General features: G+C 41.6%; 3 protein-coding genes across 3 annotated transcripts; all 3 read left to right on the top strand.

Annotated features, from left to right (window-relative positions):
* Positions 1-259: 259 nt before the first annotated feature.
* Positions 260-1,745, top strand: gpr88 (G protein-coupled receptor 88). Its single transcript, XM_036522859.1, has one exon. The coding sequence runs from the start codon at positions 702-704 to the stop codon at positions 1,743-1,745; it is 1,044 nt and encodes a 347-aa protein (XP_036378752.1). The 5' UTR covers positions 260-701.
* A 733-nt stretch (positions 1,746-2,478) lies between these two features.
* LOC118773295 (vascular cell adhesion protein 1-like) lies at positions 2,479-6,588 on the top strand. Its single transcript, XM_036522165.1, has 6 exons — positions 2,479-2,889; positions 3,138-3,437; positions 3,782-4,072; positions 4,589-4,846; positions 5,108-5,383; positions 5,580-6,588. The coding sequence occupies exons 1-6, from the start codon at positions 2,817-2,819 to the stop codon at positions 5,702-5,704; spliced, it is 1,323 nt and encodes a 440-aa protein (XP_036378058.1). The 5' UTR covers positions 2,479-2,816; the 3' UTR covers positions 5,705-6,588.
* A 5,136-nt stretch (positions 6,589-11,724) lies between these two features.
* vcam1b (vascular cell adhesion molecule 1b) lies at positions 11,725-18,927 on the top strand. Its single transcript, XM_036521834.1, has 10 exons — positions 11,725-11,849; positions 12,220-12,495; positions 12,766-13,071; positions 13,254-13,505; positions 13,776-14,051; positions 14,570-14,848; positions 15,722-16,036; positions 16,157-16,432; positions 17,274-17,531; positions 17,815-18,927. The coding sequence occupies exons 1-10, from the start codon at positions 11,807-11,809 to the stop codon at positions 17,982-17,984; spliced, it is 2,451 nt and encodes an 816-aa protein (XP_036377727.1). The 5' UTR covers positions 11,725-11,806; the 3' UTR covers positions 17,985-18,927.
* The last annotated feature ends 6,916 nt before the right edge of the window (positions 18,928-25,843 follow it).

Here is a 25,843-nt window from a genome sequence, read left to right as displayed (position 1 = left end):
GTTATATAACAATATAGATATAGCCTATATATTAATATACTTTTAGTAGAGCCAAGTTAAATCAGGGTCCATAAGAGTCATCCTTGTCGTGCAAAATGTACTTGTTTTAAAAATGAGGGGACGTGGTCCGGAAACGATAGGTGTCTTTTTGTGTAAGTGGAGAATAACACAGTACCACTCGTTTTCTGGATGCACGCTTCTCGCACGCGAGAGACAAAAGCGTCACATGGTCTTATCTCCACGGGATGCGGCTGTGGCGTGTGGTTCGCTACACCGCGTAGCTAACGTACCCTTCATGTTTATTTGCTTTCTTTCTTTACGCATGTAGCTAATAATGATCACGACGTGGCAATAGTATGCGGTGTTTTAATTTTACGGATGGGAAAATACATATTTTAGTACTCCTAAAAAAGCGCAGTTGATGAAACCTGCTGGTTCTATTCTACTCTGAATTATTCATGATTATCTGACCATATAGGAGCTTTGGGAAGGTATTTCAGACCTGCTGTTATCTCACTGACTCGACTCGTCGACAAGCGCAACGCCTTTGCGGAGCTAGTGTATGTCTTCATCACTGCTACATCATCGTAAGCATACTGAACGACGGAGATGTACCTGCGTTATTAACGTCTCCAGTAATGATGGAAACAAACAGATTTTTTAAAACTTAAGTTTCTTCTATGCCTTGAACATCCTTGAGCATGCGAAACGATTCCGCGCCTTTAACCAGCTGCGAGGTGGGACGCAGCATTAGAATTTCCCTCGCTACAACCTACACCTTGATGTGCGTTTTCGGGACAGCGCTGAACCTTTTGGTAATTTATCTGGTCGTTTCTTTTAAGAAACTAAGGACCGCCAGCAACGCATTCATTGTGAACGGTTGCGTTGCTGACCTCTTGGTGTGCACATTTTGGATGCCTCACGAGGCGGTGTTCATCTCCACCGGAACCCCTTTCGGAGATGGGTACCATGCTTTTAAAGAATCTGTCCTTTTTCTTGGAATCACTGTCTCTCTTTTCTCCCACTCTCTCATTGCTGTCAACAGGTACGTCTTAATTACTAAAGTACCTGCAACCTACCTGTCACTCTACCAGAAAAGACACACCGAATGGATGATCACTGCTTCGTGGCTTCTATCGCTCGCTTGTCTGTTGCCTTGGCTCACGTCGTCTCCGTACCCAAAGGAACGATGCTCATATCTACAGGTTGCAACATCTTTCTTCACCAGGAAAAAATCTGTATTGTCCAACCCTTTTGCAGCTGGTACCTTAGCTTTGACCATTTTTGCTCAGACTGTGGTTGTCCTATACTGTTATTTCAAAATATTTCGCAGAGTGCAGATCAGCGTGAAGAGAGTTAGCATATTAAATTTCCAAATCGTGAACAATCTCCCCTACTCCTTCCCTAGGAAGGACAAGCGTTTAGGGTTTTACGTCTTGGCAGTGTGCTGCATCTTTCTCATCACCACCGAACCGCTGCTCTGGGTTTTGTTTGTTGGTCTTTTAGTAAAATTGCCCATGGCAGTTCGGACAGCTTCGTGGATGGTTTTCTGTGCCCTCTTCGTTCTCAACCCGTTTCTCTACACTTGGAAGAACGAAGAGTTTAGGAGGTCTTTCAGATCCGTGGTAAGAGGAGAGTTTTGGAGAGGGTCGACGGTGGGCGTCGAGCCGGTCATGATCAACACGATCTCTCACCTCTTACCGAGACAAAACAGCAGAAGAGCGTTTCTGGGAGAAATGAGCTGAACCACTGTTATGCTTCGGCTATCAATTAACTAATTCAACACGTGATTCGAAGAAACTGTCATAATATGTCAGTAGATGTTGATTAGACTAACAGCAATGCCTGAGGTTTTGACATGTTCATTATGTACAAACTGACAAAAATGTCAAAATGCAAACAAGGTATTCAAGCAAAAATAAAAAAGTTTTGAAATCATTGTAACAAAACAGAGATGAAGGGTTAAGCTTGAAGGTTGACTTGAAATTACGCGTAACACATGATTATTTGCGGCATAGTTTTCCTGTTGCATTGATGCGCATGGTGTTTGCCATTATCTGCTCAGAACTCCCTAGGGTCCTGCATCCTGGTCCTTTAGGGCCGCTATCCTGCAGGTTTTCACTCCTGTTTTTCCACAGCTGGCTTAGATCCGAGCGGAGTCGTGTACGATTGTTCAGTTAAATTGAATTATTGCTGCTTTAAGGGCACAGGTGGAAAATGAAGATGGAGGCCAGTGTGCTGGAGGAATAGCGCTGGATGCTCCTCTAAAGTACATGTGGACTGCTTCTTCTACATTCATTACTGTGTGTGAAAACAAAAGAGGCCGCTATATGGCAAAGATTCGGACAAAATATGTTCTTTTTAGGTTCTTGAATGTTTTCATGTACATTAGTACTATTTTTTTCAGTATGTCACATTTGTACAATCCCCTTGAACAATGTTTATATCTCTATTTGTTTTTTTTTTTCCTCATTTGTTTTTATTTTTGTCTCGCTTATCACTTAATCCTTGTAGATTATCTTCCCTTTTAATTCCTCATGAATGTAACAGCTGTGATATTGTTCTTTTCCCCAAACATTTTCCTTTGTTGAGTGTACAGAAATGCACATTTGAAAACCATGGCATCCAAATGCTTGGCTGAAGACTCATTGCCCCCAGTTCTTTCTACTGAAACGTTTGCCATTACGTAAAAGAAATAATAACAGGAAGGGCGTTCAGATGCTGGGAATCTCCAGCGCAAATCAGTGAGAACTCAGTGAGAACCAGCATAACTGCTATGTACAGGCATACAGCGACATCTGAAAGTGAAAACCGTTATGAAAACCTTTAAGAAGAACATGAAGATGACCGTTATAAAGATTGTTCTCTGCATCTCCCTTCAGATTTCAGGTGAATATTGTTTCCAAAAAAAAAAAAAAAAAAAAACATAAACTGTGCATGCAGTCAAGAGATTTACTTTGCATATCAGTGAGAGTTCCAACAAATTTGATTTTTTTTTTATCGATATTTGATTAACTTGAATTCTTCAGTATGTAGCCTAATTGCCTTGACCCACTTTGCATTCTCACCCGTTAGTCGTGCATAAGACCTGTCTGTTTGTTTTGCTTTTCTGTATTTGTACATTTTTTTTTCTGCAGCTGTCTCCCCCGAAGTTGATCAACAAGTTGCAAAAGTCATTATTTCACCAGACAGAAATGTAGTTAATGTGATCCAAGGTACCTCGTTTCAATTCACCTGCAGTCTAACCGGGAAGAATTGCAAAACTATCGAATACGAATGGAGAAAGCCTGTGACGCAAGATTTTGATAAGACAACGTTCGCAAAGAAAGCAACTCTTTCCTTTCCCAGTGTAACTTATGCAGATGCTGACCTATACACTTGCGCTGTTACATGTGATGGGGAAGAAACATCGAAAAATGTGAAGATGAAGGTTTTCTGTGAGTACCAGATGTGTTTTCAGATGTGTACCCAAAAACACTCATTGGAAATTACCCTTTGAGGTTTATCAGTGGAGGTCACCAACTATCTTTACAGTTCAACAATATTAATACTCATGCACATATTCCACAAAGTATTCTGAAAGAGGAGTGCTGATGGATTTTTATTATTTTTTTTATTGTATTGCTACAAAAACGCACTGTACATTCTATAACTGTAATCCTTCCACTTTGGTCACTGTAACAAAACAAGACAAAACAAACAAAAACAATAATTTGTCTTTTGAATGAGTATGACAAATTACTCCTAATTACACCTATCTCTTCCTTTTAAATGACAACAGCTTTTGATGGACCAGTTCTGACGATGCCAAGCATTTTGAAGGAGGGTGAAACGTTCCCTGTTACATGCAGCACAAACAAAAGCCATCACATTAGTAACATGGACATAAATTGGTACATTGGAGGTAAACTAGTGAAGAATGATACTAAATACATGAAGGATAATATTGAAGCCATTTCTACACTGATGTGGACCCCAGAAAGGATGGATCATGGGAAAATTCTCACCTGTGCTGTTAATTTAACAGACTATGATGTCGTTAAAGAAAAGTCCCAAACTCTGACAGTATACTGTAAGTACTGTTCCACCACCCGACTCATACATACTGTGGCACAATGAAGTAACTTTCTGTTGTTTAATTCTTCCAGGTATTAGTACAACTGTTAATAACACATAATAATATCATAATGTTTTTGCATTAGAATGCATTTGCTGGGCAATCCAAAAATCCATCATCATGGGGTATATATTTCACCATTACTACTTCAGTTTTGGACCTATCAAAAACCATTTGGCTGAAGTGAACCCATCCAGCATATCAAATTTACCTTTTTAAATGGCTTGGGTTACTAAAGGTTTTTTATGAATGGATTTGAGGTTGTTGAACAGGTATTTTTTTACAATATTGATGCAGTACGTTTTATTCATGTTAAATGTTCGTTGGCAATTCATCACAAAACACATGGCATCTAGTCATATTTCAGAGTTCCTTTTGTCTGAACATTAAGAGTCACACAATGGCTCAGTCTCCTGTGGTTGATAACAGGCATTTGAGATAACTGTCACATATTTATCTTTGTGTTCACAGATGCACCCAGACTTTTTGTCACAGGGCCCTCGTTTGTTTATGAAGGACACGAGGTTCACATGAGCTGCACTAGTGATGGTCGCCCACTACCAACTACTGAGTGGAAAAGGCCAGGTCAGCCCTGGCCAAGTGATCTGCGCAGACATCCCAATGGAAGCGTGAGCGGTGTTCTCCACCGTGCTGACCGAGGAAACTATGAGTGTATAAGTTTAAATGCTGTTGCAGAAGCAAGGGAAAACGTATCCCTGGAAGTCCACTGTGAGTTTTGTCTTTCAAATAAAAAACAATTTTAACACAGGCAGTTTAAGAAAAAAATTGATGTTTTCTGTATTGCATTGGAATGATTGGAGTTGATTTCAGGCTGGGTTTAGGCTAGGCCTTCGTTTCAGTTTACGAAAGGTCACAAACATGGCCATAGAATGTAATTCTAGATTCTATGCCCATCGTCTAATTCTAGATCCAGTCATGCATAGAGTATCTTGTCTTTTGTGCCTCACAATATCTCATCATGTCACACAGATGGGCCTATGAACACGTCCATCACGGTCCTCCCAAATAAGCTCATTCACCAGGGAAGGCTGATAAATCTCATCTGTGTGACTGACATCTACCCTGAGGCCAAGCATTACACCTGGAGGAAGATCCCAGCCGCGACTCTGCCAGAAGACGCCAACATGGCTAACAGCAGTTTGACCATCAAGAACTTCCAGAAGGCCCACGAGGGGATTTACGAATGTGAAGTGACCCACATTAGTGGAAGAACAGAAAGGGCCTACTTCAATGCCATACTGCAAGGTGATAAAATCCAATCATTGTTCATCCTAAATTGCTGGAGATTCTCTCATTAGGAACTGTGCTAGGAATACCCCCTAGGATGATTTGCTACATTCAGGTTTTAAGTGGAGCCAAAGCGTTGAAAAAGCTGGAGCACTGGCTTCACCCTTGATCTGCGTCTGCTGCCAGAGTTGATTCCCTCTGTTTCTCGCTACAGAGCCCACGGAGAGCGGGACAGGCCAGCTGATAGGAGCGGTGATGGGGAGTGTGCTGTGCGGTGTCATCATAGGGGCAGCTGCTGGCTTCCTGGTGGCAGTGTGGCTCAAGGGACGATCCACTTGAATGATGAATTCAGATCGTTTCTCCAACTTCCTCTATTCTATTTTCAGTGTGTAGTCAAAGCAAAGCGAACCACAGGTAATTTCCTATTCTGTTGCCGTATTTAGGTCTCATTATGCCAAAATGAAAAATATTTACTTTTTTTTCATTCATTGTTATGTTAATTGCTGTTTCAATATTCACATCTTAGCCGTTGAGTGGAAACTGTAATGTATTAAACATGTGTCACTACTCAGATGCTCTTAGACATATTGTCATGATTGACAATCAATGAAACAGGATGTCACGTTTTCTACTGCACTTGAAGTGACAATGGAGTGCCTCTGTCGCAGTCCTAAGAACTGAAGTGGGTCATCACAGCGCAGACTCATCATGAAAGGCAAAATGCATTTATTAAAGTAGCAGAGGGAACAAAGGGATGTATTTATATTCATGAAGATGTGTTCATTATTAAAATGCAAGTTTGACTGTGAGACCATTGTACATAGTCATTGTATTCATTGCTGTTAGTCCCCGTTTCTCATCTTTGTTATCCGAGAAATATCAGAAGACTGGCCTCGTAGTTATACCACTTTTAAATGACAGTTGCAAATACTGTTCTGGTGTACATTTATGGAAATATTAGACAATTCTTTTTCAGTCAAATGAAATATGTATAAGTGTCAATTCTGAATGCTTTTGCTTAAACAATACCCACAAGAGTCCCACAAAATTTACCAACCGCTTGTATTGCTTCATAGGTCACAGGATCGATTCCTGGGTGGAGCGCTGATGTTGTTGCTTGGTGCTTAACCTGACGTGCTCTAGTAATTATTCAGCGTGTACAAATGCATAATGTGTAAATATGTGAGCTGTGTGACTCGCCCTGGCTTTGGGTGTCATCTTAGCAAATACTTGGTGTAAATGTGTGATTTTTCATAACTGCCAGTAAGTAGTTGATTAGCGAAGATGATTCAGAAGGGAAGTCATGATGCATATACCTAGGTATATGCTATGGATGAAGCAGATGTGACTGTGGGATATCTGAGCTATCTGGATAGCTCTAAGGGTATAAAATTCAAACTCTTAACTTGATGTTGCATCGATGCAGCTTATTCTCCAAAAAATATCTATGTTGGGGAAAGTTGTCATGTGTCATGTGTCATGTGCGTTCTTCTGAGCACAGTAAACCATTATAAGTAACACATTATAAGCATGGAATTTTATTTGATTAATTTTACGTTCTATTGTACTCACTGGAAAGAGAAATGATAAAGAGCAGGTATCTCTTTACAGTTAGGTCATCATCTTGACATACAGACACATTTTCAGTTTCAGCCGTTTGGGCCCCATATGCCCCAAATATTCCACTGTATGAGCTGAAAATAACCTTGTATGTCTATACCGATGATATCTGCTATCTCAGAATGAACACCCTTTCCTCAACAATCATGCTACCTGAAAATAGAAACATACTCCAAGGAGAGCGAGTAGTCTAAAATTGAAGAACAGGGTGGTTTGCAGTGTGGATTCAAATAAGATTTCTGTTCCAATATGGATTGAAAACAAACAAATCTTGAAGTCATAGGAGAGCAGTTCTGGAGGAGCTCACCTGTTGCAGAAAACCAAACTAACGTGATTTCTGTCCCTCACTGGGACCCATACACTTTCTTTAGATTTAAAGACACACCATACAGTGAGAATAGCTGGTAAGGTTCATACATGGTGTCTTCTACATGATTGTGAACACAGGCCACTACTCTGATTTACTGTTATATTTCAGATTTGCAAATGAATCTTCATAATGGGTCTATCATTTCAGAGCAAGAGAGGGAGGAAAGGAGGGGCAAAGTTTTGAAATTACAGGAAGTACTAAACTAAAACTAAAAGTTTTATTCTAGATATACAAAGAGATATGACATATAAGATCAGCCGTTATCAAGGGTTTGGAGAGTTCCAGGAAGTTTAGGCAATCATGTCTTAAGTTTTGGAAGGGAAGCCAAAGAGAGAGCGACTTGGGCACAATCCCAAATATTTAATCTCCAGAGAATTTCATATTTGAAGTAATTTTATACATGGTACAAGTGGATATACAGTGCCCTCCATACTTTTTCCATTCCTCAGATTAATAAGGAACACAAAAAATGCTTTAAAGGAAAAAATAAATATTCGGTTTTCTGTTTAATGAAAATATACTTTTATACTTAATATCACTGAACAGAGCAAAGTCATTTTGTTTTCAAATGATACATATCATTCTAGAAAGCTTGAGGGTCACATTTATTCACCCCCCTGTAGTTGGCATTTTGTAAATCCTCCTCTGGCATGGATTACTTCCTGTGGAGTTTTATGAGGTTCTGCCTCATCGGAGTGGGGATTACAATACATTCATTTTGGAAGAATTACCCTGCGTTCATCAGATTCTTTGGTTCCCTCTTGTGTGAACTGCTTTTTGAGTTGCATTCTGGTCTGTTTGAAATGATCAGCTGAGAGCATTGACTTGTGCTAAGTTAGCTATTTCATTAGACATTTGGATGTGTATTCTCTGAGACAGACAGAACAAACATCGGAGCACACCTGCCAATACAATACTTACATGGAATGTAACAATCTAGATTTCAGATTCCTGGAAGAGGGTAGTTTTAGTACATGTTATAGTTTATTACTCCCTCTGTCTTACCATGGGCTCCATGACCCATTTATGCCAAACAACCCCAAAACATAAAAACACCATGTTTCATAGTGGCCATGGGTTATTTTTCAACGTATCTAAAATCAATGAAAACAAACATATGAATGATAGAAAATCTTATCTGACTCTTTCAGTAAATGGCTGGTTTATAGATTTATTGTACTGGGAAATATTGTGTAAACAATCCTTCTATGGAAAATTCCAAAAATCCATTTAAAAGCCTGAACAACAATCTGTTTCAGTACCAAATTGTCCTCTGTTGGAACATGGCCAGGAGAAAGGGAGATTGAAATCACCTCTCGCCACCAGTCCCTGTTGGCTTCCGTTTTGCTTTCAAAACGCAAACCATGACGCAACCAAGCCGTTTCTTCTAAAACATATGGTTTCAGGTAATGGGCTTACTGACGAGTCATGTAAGTCAAAGGAATTTCTAAATCTCAGGTTATTCTAAATCTAAGGTCTCGCTTGCAGACAGAGAGTGAGTGAGAGATTGTTTTGGATTGTATTCTAGGTTTAATTGTTATTCCTGTCTACTTCACTGTGCCAAATGGCATCTCAACCAACAGCAGGAATGTGGCAAATTTTTACTTCAGTGAACCACTCCAGCGGTCATACACAAATACAGTCATTTTCTACATTCTTAACATGTTTCATTAACAGTATTTTGCTAGATAATACATAATTAGACAAAGGACTTAATGGCCCATAGTGCTGATACATCTTTCAGACCAGACAGAGGGAGTTGTTGGCAAGTGGTTTGTGGTGAGTGAAGCTCTAGGTGCAGCTGTGGGTCAGAGAAGTGGCTTGACCCTGATAGCGGTTTCTTCAGCTTGTCCTGGAGAGCACCCCAGCCTTTTCTCTCTCCTGTTTACTTTATTTCCTGTCTTTCAATCTATCCTGTGTTTAAAATATCAGGGCCAGCCAAAGCCAAGAGGTAGTGGCAGCAGCCAAAAGGCAATGATACTGGACCCTGGACAAGCACGTAGGTGGAGTGGCTTGATAAGAACGCCCAGGCCTCTGATGCTGCACTGAATATCTGATGCTGCACTGAATATTTCCTTTAAAATATCTAAAGGTGACATGGTGACATAACAGCTGATCCATATTGCATTGCGCACATTTTTATACTGGAATAAGCATACTGCAGTCTGGAATCCAGCCCCTGCAGAGATTCAGAATACAGAGTGAATTCTCCGTTGGTTCCCAGTTCCAGATTGCGGCGGTATGTGGGTCAGCTCATCAAAAGAAAGTGTTGTGCTGATCTTTGATGTTGAGCCACAATGCGCTCTGAAAATAATGTGCAGGTTTTTACCTCTCCAGTGGCACTCACGCCCTCTTCACCAAGCTGTTATCTGGAATAATCTGAGGTAATCTTTCAACCCACTGTGGAGGGCCCTCATCCCATCTCATATGATCTCCCTCTGTGGAAGCTGATTGATATTCCACACCGGGGCTCTTTAAACATCTTCTGGTGTGAAACACGTCAGGTTTATTCAGTTATTCCAGCATGACCGCGATGAGCAGAGAACAGCCGCAGTGTTGGAATGAAGGAGGAGCAAAGAGTAACAAAATGTCTGTCTTGCAGTTTGGGTGTTTAGGGTGCTCTAGAGGTGGAGGAAGGAAAGACTAATCGTTTGTGGTTGTCCCGTCAAGGGCTTGTAGTTCAGCATTGATTTGAAGCAGTTAGGACTCCCCTCTCCCACATGGTTTCTACAAACGGAGTTCTCGGTATAGCTTCTTCACAGGATTGTGCCCTGAGCTTCTGCTGTATCAGTCTGCCCCGGCAGGCTCTGTGTTATTGTGTTGTGTAAGGCTGAGTGGGATGGAGACTCTCCCACTGCCGCACACTGGAGGCATTTCCATCTGACACACGCAGGTGCCCTCTCTCACCATGCATGCGGCTCATCCTAACCGAGGTGGTACAGTGTGTGCAACAGCCATGTCTTCACAGACTTGGCCCCACTACCCTCTGAGGAGGGATGTATACAACGCTGAGTAATGGCTGACCCTTCATGTGTGTAAAAAAACAAAACACCTGATGCCTAAACTTCATCTTATTTTTCCCTGTTGGTCATAGTGAAAATCTTTCTGCTGAAATTAATGATGTTAATGATGTCCAGATGGATGGCCAACAATCTCAGCCCATGGCCTATTGTGAGCCCTTCATTGGACTCCAAGCCATAAGTACTACTAGAACCGTATCAATCGCAAACCTCATACTTCAAATGCAAGGAAAGTTGTATCTACTGCATCAAAGGTTTGCGTGCCATAAGTTTCTGTTAAAATTGTCATTTGCAGGCATTACTAGTGTTACAGGTGTCATGAGTTGCCTGTCTCTCACAAATGGCATGATGTAGCCTACATGTGTGGAATGCTTATTTTACAAAAGGTAACTGTAAATAAATAATTCTGAAATCCAATATTGAATCTGTACTGTGTGTGTACTTGCCATAACATTTGGTATGGAGACAACAAATTTGTCATGTTTTGTCAAATTAAGACATGGTTTACTCATAATTCCACAATATAATAAATGCTTCAAATTGATTGGTTGACTTACAAAGTGTAGCAGCCATGGTTTTACAGATGTAAACATGATGTGCAAACATGTACGTGCACCAAATTCTGCGCAAATCAGTAAAAGCTTTGATGTTATTTTCTCTTATGTGTAAATTTTAAAATGTGTGTTATTGTATGAGGCACATGTGTGCAAAGTTTAAGGACCCAACAGCCCACCTTGATTTATTGTATTTATTTTTATTTTTTGTAATGACAAAATTGGTCTGCCCTATTGGATTATGCATCTGAATCATGTGGCCGAAGGATATGTATGCAGACTCCTCTGATGTGGCCTATCGCCCTCTACAAACCTACGGCATTAAACGGTTTGAGTTTTACAGCCTTTTTTTCCCCCAAAACCCTTTCAACAGAGCGTCATATTGTCAGGAACTTTCAACTGTGTCCTGTCATGGATTAAAGAGTATCCTCGGAGTCGTTCACATGTTTATTCAGATGTCTGTTCTTTAGTTAATGAGGACAGCTGTTGAGCGTTTGTGAAGCAACACGTATTGTCGTTGGAACGCGTGTTCATAATTAGTCTGTGTCAGTTTGCGAAAACTGTTACTGAAGAGGGCGCAATTTTCTCACTATCGCTCACACAGAGATCCTCACGCATAAGTCGTTAAGACAAACTTTTCCCGGGGGCCGGGAGTAGGGGAATTCATGCGTGACGTATTTGGTATTTTCAATGAGGGCATTTTTTCTGTCCCATTGGAACCCCCTCACATCCAAGCTATAAATCCTTTACCACAGTTTGGGCCCCAGCATTACACTGAAGACCATCTGGCTGACAGAGGCAGAGACTCATCTTTTTACATTTTAATAAATTTACCATCGATAATTTTCCAAAGTATTTCATAGTTAACTTTTAAACAATGGCGTTCACTATGGTAATGGTTTTGTTGCTACCAGTGGCAGGTAAGTCATGCTTTAATTGTTAGCGGTACGGAATAAAATGCTGTTATTATTATTATTATTATTATTATTATGAAATACTCTCTTAAATTAAATATTTTTAGCTTACGGTATAGTATTTTACTTTATGGCATTTATCTGCTTATTTATCTTATTTATTTATTAAACTTACTGTATTTTGCATGGTTTTTGGATTTTTGCATATTGGTCAGGTGCAAATCATACAATTACAATACTTTTGGCAAAGAATCTGAAAACGTTTCACAAAATCTATCCACAATATAAAATAGAAACTTTATGTGCTCATACGTGTACGTATTAAAAAGCAGCTTAACGTCTGTAAAGTAACTTAAACACTCCTTTCTTTAATCAGCGCTGTCGCTTAATGTGGAACTGATGCCACGGGATCCGGTGTTCAGAGCTGGCGATAGCCAGACGCTGAGCTGTAGCGTAAAGGGCTGCTCCGAAGACCCTACCTTTGTGTGGACCTCTTTAGAAGACAAGCCTCTGATGGGGAAGATTCAGACAGTGGGCTCGCAATCGCTCCTCACCTTCGACCGTGTAACTAGAGCGCATGAGAACTTGGTTGTGTGCAAAGTCCGCTGCGGGAGTGAACTGAAATCACAGCATACCTCCGTGCGCGTGTACTGTGAGTTCTCTCTGCTTTTATTTTCATTTACTTAAAACTTTTGACGCTATGCTCATTTAAAAATGCATTAGGACGAGCCAAATATCCTCGGATCTGATGCAAGAAAAAATAATCATGAACCGTTTTAGATAATTGCTAAGTATACACAAGCAGTTTTCCAACCTGCGCATAAATGTCTGTAACAGACATGTGGCGTGGTTTTTTTTGTAGAATATATAAAATTATTTTTATTTTTCATAGCTGTAAAATATCGAATATTTATCATTTCAGCTTTCCCAAGTGATCCTGTCATATCTGGGAATGATCACATGCTAGTGGGTCAAGAAAATGTTCTTACATGCAAGGTGCCTGACGTCTACCCTTCGGAGTACCTGGAGATTGAGTGGCTACAGGGGAACACGGTTGTTCACACAGACGAGGGGAGAGTGGACATTTCAACTGTTTCTTCCAGATACACTTTCACACCAACATCAGAGGATAATGGCAAGACCATTACTTGTAGAGCCAGTCATAGTTTTGAAGGAGTGCCCGAGGACCAGAAGATAAAAGAAACTCTTGCTTCCCTCAACGTGCAGTGTAAGTTATTACACGCTATTATAGTTATTGTGCATTCTTTGAAAGTCCACTTGATGTATGCTAATGCACTCTGCATGAATAGTAAGAAGTGGTTGTATTAAGTAGTGTTACTCTGCCTACCTGTTTTTATCCGGATTAAAATCTGTGAAAGCAAATCATAATTTTTGCTGTCACTTCTGCAGATGCACCCAGAGATATTAAAATATCAGAGGCAGTCACTGTGAAAATGGGAACGAGTTTCCAGCTGACGTGTAGCGCAGAAGGAAATCCACGACCAGTGACCTTGTGGAGGAAACAAGGACAGTCTGAGGCGGTTGGTTACAACAAGACCCTCGTCATTCATAATGCTACAACGTTCCACAGCGGCGAGTATGAGTGCCAGACAAGGAACGTGCTGGGAGACCTTTCAGCCACAGTCAATGTCATTGTCCAAGGTTAGTGATGATAACTTTAACAACTGAGTTCCTTCCTGGCCTTGTATGTTTGATGAGCTTGCTGTTAGACTGATCATGTGATGATGGGGAAGTACATTGTTTGTTGTTGCTCCATAGACTGCGAGCCCATATAATTTGTGTGTTTGTATGTAATTTTCAATTATATATAATTCAAAATAATGAGTAATGTGAAACATAGACACAGTTACTAAAACATCTCTTTCTCTTTTTGTGGTCTTGATTAATGAATTCCAATTTTTTCTCTGGCAGCTCCACCCAGGGACACGACCATTGTAGTGAGCCCCACCAGTGGGCTCAAGGAAGGGGACAACGTGACCATTTCTTGCCACTCTGATATGGTGCCAGCAGGCCGCGTGGCCCTGCGCAGAGTGTCTGAGGACCAGAGGACAGAGCTGCAGTCCAGCTCCAACTCCTCCACCTCCATCACCCTGCCCTCCATCCAGCTGGCTGACTCCGGCCTGTATGAGTGTGAGGCTGTCAACGAGTATGGGAGCCAGAGAGCCAGCGCCCAGGTCTCGGTTGCAGGTGAGAATGATAATTTTTCACATTGTGCTAAAATACGACATAATTTTTTGTGTCCTCTCATGACTGTTTATGAACACTGGTCGGGGTAAGCTGAGAACCAACACCCAAGGCAGCAGTAAGAAAAGGGGAATTTGATTTTGTGAAGAAGAAACCCCAGGTCCCCCAGGGGACATACTGGCAGAGCTGTGTGGAAATCACAGTGCCCACTTCACTGTATAAAAGAGTCTGAGTCGAGTGGCACACAGGCTGATGCTCTGAAGTGCCTAACACGTCGATAATTTAGCTCTCGCGCTCCAGGCTTCTAGAAGCACTGTAATGTTGATTACAGCTTTAATTATTGTGAGCTTGTGTTTCACACACTTTGCCGGGGGTAAGTGGAGAAGAGGAAGTTTTAAGAGCTCTAACAGAACACGGCGCTCTCTCTGCAATCATCACAGAGAACCAGAAATTAAGAACATTGCAATAATAGTGATAATAACTTGTGTGTTCTAACTGGTCTTTTCCCTTTGCTCTTTCAGTGCATCCACTTGAGGTGGTGATTAAGCCAGGAGAGGGTATGATCACAGCAGAGAGGGGATCCAGCCTGGTCTTGGCCTGCAGTGCCACAGACTGCTCCAACCCGGCCTTCTTCTGGAAGACCCTCCTTGATGGGCCCGTCCACAACCATGCTGAGACCCAGGGCTCCACCTCAAAGCTCTTCTTCAGCCCGGTAGAACTGGGCGATGAGAGAGCCTACACCTGCGAAGTCAAGTGTGGTTCGGTCCGCAAAGTCAAGCACACCGAAATAAAGGTGTTCTGTAAGTATATACATAAAACGAGATTTCCTTTACCAAGTGGAAATATGACAGGAGCATTTGCTAGGAATAGATAACTAGCTGTAGTATATCAGCTAACAAGAGAAATGATCCCGGGCAGTATATAACTATCCCATAATTCACAAATTTTTCTGTCGTTTGTTGTAGTTTGGGTAAAGTTTAGTCGGTAGCCCAGATGACCGGCTTCACCGTGGCTTTGTGCTCTTGTGTATTGTTAGCTTTGAATTATTTCAGGAAGGCAGGCTTGGGGTGAGGAAGCGTGGATGTCAGTGCGAGCGTCTGCCAGCACGACCTTTACAGAGGAGCGCCAGATAACACGCTTCCTCTTTACTGCATATGAACTCAGAGCTGAATAGATCACTTAATGATGCGGCTTCCACCCCCACGACATGTGACAGATTTAGGGAGTGCAAACACTCTGAGGTCACCGAAGAATTCTGTACCCTTCTGAAGTGGAGGGACAGCGTGTGTATTGCAGTGATCACAGGCCATATAGCAGCAGCTGCCCTCTAAGAGTCTTTTCTCTGGCGTTCTTTGCCTCGCACTTCAAAAATTGCCTGGAAGATAAATTAAGAGGACTTCCTCCTGACTGGAGTTGGCAACACTCCCTATTCCCTGGACAAAACTTTGCTTAGCTTTTCAAAACATGTGACAGTGCAACCGTTCCAGACAAAAGTTATGCAACAGCTTTGTGCAGCTAAAGCACTATGGCACATAAAATTTGTTATGTTAAAACGATGTGTAACAACAGTGTTATTGAGTTTTTGAAAGGGGAAAAGTAGAATGCAGACATCACACCCATTGGAAATCTCAAGCTGTCTTGCTTATGACTGTGATTTCTGTCCCCTGTCTCAGCCTTTCCCGCAGATCCTGTCATCGAGAGCGGCGCGGCCCTCCGGGAGGGCGAGGAGTCCGTCCTGCTCTGTACCGTCCAGGACGTGTTCCCCGCCAGCCTCCTGCAGATCCAGTGGCTGGTCCAGGAGGACAAGGTGCTGCTCACCGAGGAAGGCTCCTTTGACAACGCGCTGCAGAACATGACCTCCGTGCTGTCCTTCACACCCACGGCGGGTGACCAGGGCAGGCAGATCACCTGCAGGGCCACTTTGAAAATGGAGGGCGTCCCCGTGAGCAGGAGACAGAGGTCGGCTGTGACCACCATGACTCTTCAGTGTGAGTTACCAAGGTTTATATGCTGGGGCTGTAGGAGAGTGACAGTGTGCGTAATGTTGTTTTTTTTTACCTGTGAGGTTTCAGAAACTGAACCCTAATAGCCTTGTTCTCGTTCTTCAGATGCCCCCAGGGACACGACCATTGTGGTGAGTCCCGCCTCTGTGCTGAAGGAGGGGGACAGTGTGACCATTTCTTGCCACTCTGATATGGTGCCAGCAGGCCGCGTGGCCCTGCGCAGAGTGTCTGAGGACCAGAGGACAGAGCTGCAGTCCAGCTCCGACTCCTCCACCTCCATCACCCTGCCCTCCATCCAGCTGGCCGACTCCGGCCTGTACGAGTGCGAAGCCATCAACGAACATGGGAGCCAGGGAGCCAGCGCCCAGGTGATTGTCAAAGGTAAGTCCCGGTGCCCGGTCACATGCCGCTCTCTGTCACGCACTGCGATAGTGACATTTCCTCTGACCTCAGTAAACCTGTTTTGTAAATCTTTATTCAATGAAGTCTGTGTTATGCTGCCCACAGACACAACCCGTGCTCTCACTTCCCCTTTTGATTTCAACAGTTGTATGTTTGTCAGGCTATCACAGGATTGCTGTTCTTCTCTTTTTGAGTATGTCATCTGCATATTTTCACATGACTGCTAATGAAGTAGCAATAGAACAGAGGGACAGTTTTACCTGACCCATACTGGGGTATTCCCTTTGCTCAATACAGTAAATCACTAAACACCAAACACTGTGGGGTGTACTGTAAAACTGCAGACCTTCTGCCCACGATCATTATTACTGCACTATCACGCAGTATCAATGAAAGGTTTGGCCACACCTACTCACAGAAGGGTTTTTTGCTGTTTTCCACATTTTAGAATAATAGTAAAGATATTTAAACTATGAAATAACACAAATGGAAATATGCAATGCAATCTTTTATTTTACATTCTTCAAAGAAGCCAAAGATATTTTTTAAAACTAATTTTTTTGGAAAGAAATTCATACATAGGCATCGACTTCACTATATGTATTTGTCTAGGAAACAAATTTCAGGCATTTAAGAATAAGTCTTTAGATAAAAATATCTTTGAATGCTTATTCACATTATCTTAATCAGGTGTGTCCAAACTTTTGACTGGTACTGTATGTAGTACAATCATTATGTAATTTGTAATGTGGTAGTCAAAAGCTTCGGCTGTCTTTGCCTTTTGGTTGACTATGTTCCCCTGTAATCCCCCTGCTCCCAGGGCCCCCCAGGAACACCACAGTCCAGGTGCTCCCCTCCCCGTATGTGCAGGAGGGTCAGAACGTCACCATTTGCTGTAAGACCGTGAGCTTCCCCCCTCCCGCCGTCATCCTTAAACTGGGCAATGGCACAGAGATTTACTCCGCCGACGGCAACTTCCTCCTGGTGAACCTCACGCCCAGCGATGCGGGCGAGTACCAGGTCAATGTCACCAATGACCTGGGTTACGAGACGGAAATCTTCACTATCAGTGTACTGGGTGAGTGAGATGGAAAGGCGTGGGGGGGGGGCTCGGAGGGACAAAGCTGGAGGCCCCAGGCAGAGGCTTGGAAACAGGAGAGGCAGGCAGCGTGAGACCCAAAGAAGAGGCAGGGGAGAAGTAGTGGATGGAATCTTCCAGAATAGACCATCTCTACAGAGGCATAAGATTTAACCAGTGCTAGCTGAACTGTGTTTTGGGAAATTTTTTCCCACTTTTATCTTGTGGGAACATTGTGCTTACCGTATGATCCTAATTGTTTTTTTTTTCTTGCCACATTTAGAGAGGCAGTCCAGCCCTCCACCCAGCTGGAATAACTTTGTCATACCTGTCATTGGCCTGGGAGGCCTGGTGATGACGGCGACTGTAACCGGCCTGGTTGTCCACTACCTGAACCAGGCCAGGAAAAGGGGATCGTACGAGCTGGCCAAGTGCAATCCCAGCACTGTATAAACAGCCACTCACGGATGTCATTGTGGATTCACTCACGGATGTCATTGTGGATACCAACAAAGCTAACATGGAGGAATGACTGATGATGGGGAGGCCACAGGAGAGCACAAAGGACTGATTCTCCCAAGCTGATGTTGGTATTACAGTTGGTATTACATCAGTGTTGACGGTTTCATTTCAGTGGACATCTGCAGAGGGACAGCGCGGTTTGTTACTATTTGTACTGGTTGTTCGCCAGGCTGCGTTGGACACGCATTAAAGACTATATATGTTCAGGTCGGCTTTGTCGGACAACTCCTGTAGATAAATACTGAAAGACTGCAGTGACTGTCAAATGCACAGGATAAAGCCCTTTCCCCTATCTTCAGCTCCTCTGGTTCTGGGCAGCTTTCACTCAAACCACTAAGGTCAGCATTAGCACAGGAAAGGTGAATGTAATTTCTTTCAAGAGACTGTTGTTTTATGGTAGAAGCTGATGTTAGCCATGATAAAAGATGCTTAGCTATCTTAAATGTACTTTTACCAAGCAAACGCATATTGAAAGAATGCTGGAACAGCTTTAAGCCAGCAACTGAATTAATTGTGCAATTTCTTGCTTATAATGTACATTAAATGGTCGATTAGGACATAGATTAGAACTTTATTTCTATTTCTACCCTAATAGGTCATTCTTAAATCAGGAATCTGAAAAGGATGGGAAAGATGTATACAGTGCTGTAATACTCTGAGAGTGAGACAGTAATAAGCCTAGAAGATCCCAGCCGATGGATACTACTGGTTAAATAACTGATGGCAATGAAACAGTCACTGTAATCCCTTGACATTCCTTTGATTACCGAATCAAGTGATCTTCACTGATTAATCCTATACTGTTTGCATCAACTTTAAATCTGATAGGGCCAGTTTGGTACATTTTTGTTTCAAATGTGTGATTTTATCTAGACGGAACATTGTAAATATCATTGTACAGAAGTAGTTTAATGTTATGTCCATAACTTCTATTTTCACTAAATTTTTGGAATGTTGGAAAATATTTTTCATGTTTGTGTACTGAAATAGAATGTTGTGATAAGCTGTCTGTTTTTTTTTTTTTATTTTATTTTACAGATTTTTTCTAAATAAATATTTATTTTTAAAAATTAATCGAGGAAAGTATATTTTGAGCAGAAGAACATCAAAAGTGTATTTTAGGGTACTCGTAATGCTGGAAAGCACAGCTGGGAGATTCAGGGTCGTGAGGGGAAACCAGGGGAATTTCTATACCCTCACTATGTTTCCACTGTGAGTCACTGACTGCATGTGCGATGGAGTGTGCACTTTCACTTTCACTTCCCAGAGAGTGCCTTCTGTAAAGAAAGCACCATGTGCCTGCGTGTGCCACTAGGGAGGAAGCTCCCCCTTCCTCTACACATTACAATCATTCAAAATGAGGGGGGGGAGGGGGGGGCATTCAGATGAAATGTTTGGAAAGGTTGAAGCTGTAAAATGATCATGTGTGAAATATTGATCTTTCAGTATGAGCTGATTTCTTTGAAGTCACGTTCACAAATAAAATTGTAATAGGAATAAGCCATGCAATCTATTGAACAAATATCAATAGATCACAAAATACCCGAATAGGTCATTTGATGTTGGCAACATTAACATCTAGGGAATAAAACTATTTGTACTCTATTTGTAGCTATTTCCTTATTTTTGCTTTTTTGTCTCATTATATATAATGCCAAAATTACTTTAAATGTGCCTGCACAACAATGGGAGTAGAATTTAGAGCTTGTTAGTGGGATAATGAAGTGTATAAAAAGTGCTTATTCAAGTGCATTGTGCAATGTTTCTTTTTTCCTCTGCTTTTTCCATGTACTTTTCTTGCTTCCAGAATAGACAGTAGTCATGGCAACAAGACAGATGTCACCCTATGTGAGAAGAGGGTTTTTTTCTGTAAGCAGTGGGAGAAAGGTGCAAATGGAGCATTGTGGTTTTGCAGGGATGGGGTGCTGTGGGAGACCCGCTGCCAGGCCATCTATCCCTGTTTCCTCATTTAGTTGATGTTATATAATATAAGTTGACCTGTGAAAGTCAGCAAGTTGAGTCAGATGAAAAGAGCTCTTGCGCTAAATGCAGTTAAATACTCACAAGGTCAGTTGTAGTCTCCCTGCTGCTTAGATTTACACAACATCATAATTAAAAGGTATTGATCCAGGGCCTGATGTATAAACTCAGCACTGGTGCTAAGATGCTGAGGAAACAGACTAAGCCTCCGTTTCTAACTAATTAAAACAGACACAGGATAATTCTGTAAATATTTTTTGCTGTTTTTACATAGCACTTTTTAACAAACATAGCTTTTAGATCTGATGGAGAAAACTGTTGTTCAGTAATAATAGTATTAACAGGGGGTTCACAGTTTGTTGGGTGTCGAGCCCGCTCTTCTCACTAAAACCGTGTGACTATCGTGTGACTCAGTTCAGAAGATGAGGTAAGACCATGAACTGTAAGCCAATGCAGTGCGTAGCTCAGGGGAGTTAAGGTCCTTTCTGCTTTGTGTTGCTCAGGAAACCACCTACTCAACTGTGCTATGATCAGGCATCGGTTGAGGTATAACTAAAGATGTACCTAAAATACTGGTCTACAAGGCAGGTGTTTCTAACACAATACAGGGTCTGCCTTGTTCTTGCATCTGCGATCGGGAGAGTACTCATTTCAGCATCACTGCTGTTAAGTTTGGGTAGGTTTCATTGGTACTTTCCCATTAGCATGTGCTCATTGTGAAATTAATACCAGCTAAATCTACTGGTACACAGGGTTATAAAGATAAGCCAGAAACGTGAGAAAGAGGTTCCTCATACATCGGCTGGCTGAGCATTAGCTTGTAGTATTTTATGACTGTTTATGTGAGAGATTATTGGGAGGGCCTCATGGATCAGGGATGTTGATGTTGACCTCTAACCCTGTGTGGTACAAAGAGTGAGCTGTACAATGTGAGCTCTCCAGAGATAATATATCTGTCAAAAAGAATAATACATTTCCTTTACTTGCTGTTTATGCTGCCCATTTCAGATTGAAAGCCTTCTGAGGAAGATCTTGAGCACGAGCAGGAGCTCTTAAACTTTCGTAACCTCTGGCTCCTGGCGATACAGACCAGAACAAGGGAGGATGTTCTGTAGTACATGGACATCTAAAGTCAGAAGCAACAATTTGTGCTGAGTGGTGATATTTTTTACATATGGCATTTCCTGGCCAGAGTTCCTCAAGGACCAAATCCAGGTTTTTGAAAGGACAGACACAAGCTGTTTTAGTTTTTTAGCTGTTTGTTAAATCACCCCTGAAACAACACCAGATATTTGTGGAACTAACCCCCTGGTGAAGCAGATGTCAGCTGACCCGTGGGTCTCCAGTTTCATAAGGAATGTCCGGTAGTTCTTTGGCTTTGACTCAGGAATAATCGAAGTAATATTGCCGTCAGTGTCAGCAAAATTTTTTAATGTCAACACACTTGCACTGCTGGTTTGAATAGAGGTTTTTATTTGTTTGGACAGATCATCATGTATAACATTACAGCAACAGCATGGTACATAAGGTTTAAACCTACTATAAACCATACTCTGGTTAAGTAAGTTATTCACCATGTAAAAACAAAATGAGGATTTCTTACTTCAAATACACCATCAGTGATAGGGTTGGAATTCACTCTGATGCAGCTCTGTGCATGTGCAATCAGTTTTGTCTCTATGGTCAAGGAATTGTCCGCTGAAACTCCCTGAAGTGCCCACGTTATTTTCACATGTTGAAATTCTTTGCCTCTGACTGTTGGTGTTGCACCATGTAACCTTTCAGCCAGGATTCTTTTATTTTATCTGGTCTTTTATCTGGTCATCTCTTCAACCAGTTTCCTGTGCATGAACTCACCACAATGTTGCAAACATAATATTCTTGATAGAAATAGTTTTGGTTCTGTTTTCTGTACTTTTCGTCAAGATTAATCTGAATAAAATATCATTAACTAGCCTCAGTGTTGGCTACTTCACTCAAAAGTTTTCTTGTTTTCTTTGAAATTCTAAGAGTTGAAGAAAAACAAAGAAACACCCCAGTCTACTATCCAGCTAGGACCAAGACTTTTCTAGCTGCTCTGGTCCGTGTGAGAAGAATGTGGCAATGAAAGTGAATTTGTGTGGGTGAAAGATGAGCATGTTTGTTTCTGTAATTATACCCAGTTACTCTAGTCTCCATGGACACTGCCTGCATGCCAAATAAGGTCATCCAGCTGGGGGGATTTCCACAGGACCACATAGCTATGGGGGGCCAGAATGGTTGGGCAACATCCAATGAAAACTTCAACAGGATAGAAGGATTGATGCAGCAAAGATACAGAGGATAGATTTCATGCAATAAGAAGATAAGATGAGACATTGCCAAGAGGAAAATGTCAGACTCATTAAATGTCTATTGCACTTCAGCCTCCCCATGACATATCTGTCCTTAGTCAAAAAGATGCAACAATAAGTAAACACTTTTGGCAACACAATTTCTGCTTAAACACTACTCTGTGTAGTACTCGGTATACTTGTACATTTCAAGCTGTTGTCTTTTTCACTGGCAGAGATGTTTTAAGTATCCAACCATTTGGCCAGTTAAAAGGATTCTACAGTTTGCCTGACTTACCACTCCTGTCTTCTCTTTCAGAAAAGGAAAACACTCTATATGGAGAATTCTGTGTCTTCCTGCGTTTTAAATACATATACTCTTGTGCAATTTTTTTTTAAAAAAAAGAGATGGACAGTTTCATTTGCAGGGCCTATAAAATTATGTTAGATATACTCCGCCATGAACTTTTGGCTGCCTTGTCCCCAAGAGATGCCTTGCGCAACAGAATAACAATGTGTCAGCACAAGGCCTGTGCCTTTCCCGGCAGTGTGAAGATATTGATGAGGATCAAAACAAAATCCCTTCCAAATGCGCACAGGCTTCAGAGATGGCAGAAGCTTCACTGACCAAGGCCTTGCAATCAACGCCAACATTCCTGAGCTTTGGGAAACAACTTAAATCTGGAGTGGCCTTCATAGACTTGTCGTTAGCATGTGATATTTTCTGATGGGAGGGTCTGATACTGACGCTCTTTAAAATCTCCCAATGCCACAGGGTTCACAAGCTCAAAACCTTAACAAACTTAATGAGCAACCACAAAGTTTGCATCTATCATGGGGGCAAAATCAGTGAAAAATGGTGATCAAAAAGAGTTGCAGCGGGGGAAGTACTCATGCCATCCCGTTATAACTCAGAAAAGGTAGCAGAGTGTGCATTGTGCCTGAACAATGAAGACACCAGAACAGGAAGTACCTTAACGATGACCCACACACCAAAATATCTGTATGTTGCCTTGCAGAGGACCTGTCATAATAAACTTAACAGCATCAGTCAAAAGGCAAAAAAACCAGGATCGGTGTGGTCTGGGAATCTGCTGGAATGTCATGAGGAAACACAGTTTGAGCCATCTTCACTGCAGCAGTGGCCTGTGTCTACTCTCCTGCAGAAAAATGCCTTGCCTCACAGCCCAGGCCACCATAAAAAGACAACAGATGTAAGGTAGAACCTGTTACTGGGACAGTAACGGGGATGCTTAAGTGTAACTCATTACATTACATTATTGTCATTTAGCAAGTGTTCTTAACAAGAGCAACGCACATAGGTTACAGCTTTACATGTTACTCATTTATACAGTTGGATATTTACTGAGGCAATCTGGGGTTAAGTACCTTGCTCAAGGGTACAGCAGAAGCGCCCGATCAGAGAAACAAACCAGCAACCTTTTGGTTACAAACCCTGCTCCTTACCACTACGCCACACTCCTGCCCAGTTGTGTGGATCCTGGTGCTGTCCCATATCATACTGCCTGCCACCCATCCTGACTCCAGTGTGCAATGCGAAATGAAAAGATAATACAAAAAGTGAGAACAACCTTCAAAGTGCCTACCTAAAAACACTTGGCCAACCTGTCTGAAGAGCCATGAGGTGAAACCAGACATTCTCAGCCACTCAGGGATATAGCAGCTAACAAGTTTGCTTTTCATCATTACGTTTTCATCCAGAATAACCAACAAAGTATGGGTACAAACTGCATCTAATTCTCTAATACTTTATCTAATGCCTTTGGCAAAATGATGGATGGAATTCTTAAAATGGAGCGTCTGCAACATAGCAAATCAACACTGACATAAGAGCAGAGCTGCTTGGCTTTGACCTCTCCCCAAACACAATGGACAGCACTTGACCCCATCTGCACAAGACTCACTCATGGACAAACTCAAGTGTTGCTGCGACCATAAGCCTGAACGCATCGCTTCCTCCTGCTGAGTTCTGTTGCAGGAAGAGCTTCCCTTTTCTTTTTAGGATACCACCAAATGGCCCACCAAACTTCACATCCCACTTGCATTTCCTGCCTTATGAAAGGCAAAGAAAAATGTCATAGTCAGCTTTAGCTGCACTATAAGTCTTATTTGTGAAGGCTGGATGGAAAGACTCAGGCGTGACCTGAAGCACCATCAAATGGACCAGAATGGTTTACTCATGAATGGTTTACAGAAGTCTACAGAAAGCACTACTAGTTTTGATCCTTAAATGACAACTATAAGAAGAATGGCTAAACAAGAATGTGTCTGTAAGTAGTTCATTAAGTCAGCCTGTATAAGGGAGTTAAGGGAGTTTAAGAGAAAGAGTAAGAATAAGAGTAAGAATAAAATCATTGCTTCATGTTAAAAGTGGCTGAAGTGACTTTTGTGAAACTGGTGCTGATTTGTTCATTCATAAGAGCGACATCAAACACTGGCAAAACATCAGTAGTATGTATTTCCTCTCAATGAGGCATTTCTGAGAAGTGGGAGTGCACAAAGACCCTGGAGTCTTATGCTGGTTGAACACCAGGGCACTCACACTCAGGCAAATCAGAGCTTTTCTGTTAGTTGTAATTACTTGGGCATTTCTGAAAAGGAAGTGAGTCAATGCAAACATGAGTTTTCTACATTAAATAGTTCGATATGAGATAACATTTAGTAGGAAGTTCCAGAGCTATCTCCTGGTTAGCGCAGCTCCTTGGATTTCCTTTTATTCCTAAAATAATCCAAGCATAAAAGAAGTGCCCTTTTTTAGGTGTAGATCTAGGTCACAGAGTACAAAAGATTGTAGTACACTACAATTCAAAGTGAAACACCCAACAACCCAGCTTCCTAAATGTGATTTTCACTTGCTTGTTTGACTCACTATGTAAAAAAATGGATGCTACATGAAATCTACTACTTTGCCCTTCAGTTGGCTTCTAGTCAGTGAAATACAGGTCACAGGGCATGGCAGACATCCACAACACAACTATTAATTAACAGAGAAGACATTGTGCACAAGAAGGATTTACAGCTTGCCTAGATAATTCTATTCATTTTGTCTCCCACATAATAAAATATTTTTTGTTCTCTTTTGTCAATGCTTACACAAGAAATTACAGGCAAATACTGCTAAGGAAGAAAACATTTTATATTGGCCATTGATAATTCATACACATCCTTAAAAACCTCTGAACAGCAAAAATGTGAATGGGATTATATCTTACAAACTCATTTATTTAGATTATTTAGCTGTTAGCAACTAGCTGTTGCCTTCCAATACTAGGCAACAGCCAGCACCATGGTGTGTACCATTACATGAAGAAGAGAATTTTAAAAAGGAACATAATGTAGCGCTAGTCACGATTTGTATGGTGGCACTGACCTGACAAAAAGTGTATTATTATCATGGTTATGAATATTAATGAAGCTATTATATCAAGGACTTTTAAGTCTTTTAAGATGTAATTGTTCTGAATAATCCATTTAATT

Source organism: Megalops cyprinoides, chromosome 2, assembly GCF_013368585.1.
Source record: "Megalops cyprinoides isolate fMegCyp1 chromosome 2, fMegCyp1.pri, whole genome shotgun sequence".
Classification (NCBI taxonomy): domain Eukaryota; kingdom Metazoa; phylum Chordata; class Actinopteri; order Elopiformes; family Megalopidae; genus Megalops; species Megalops cyprinoides.
Note: the sequence above shows the minus strand (reverse complement) of the source record. Positions and strands in the feature narration are given on the sequence as shown.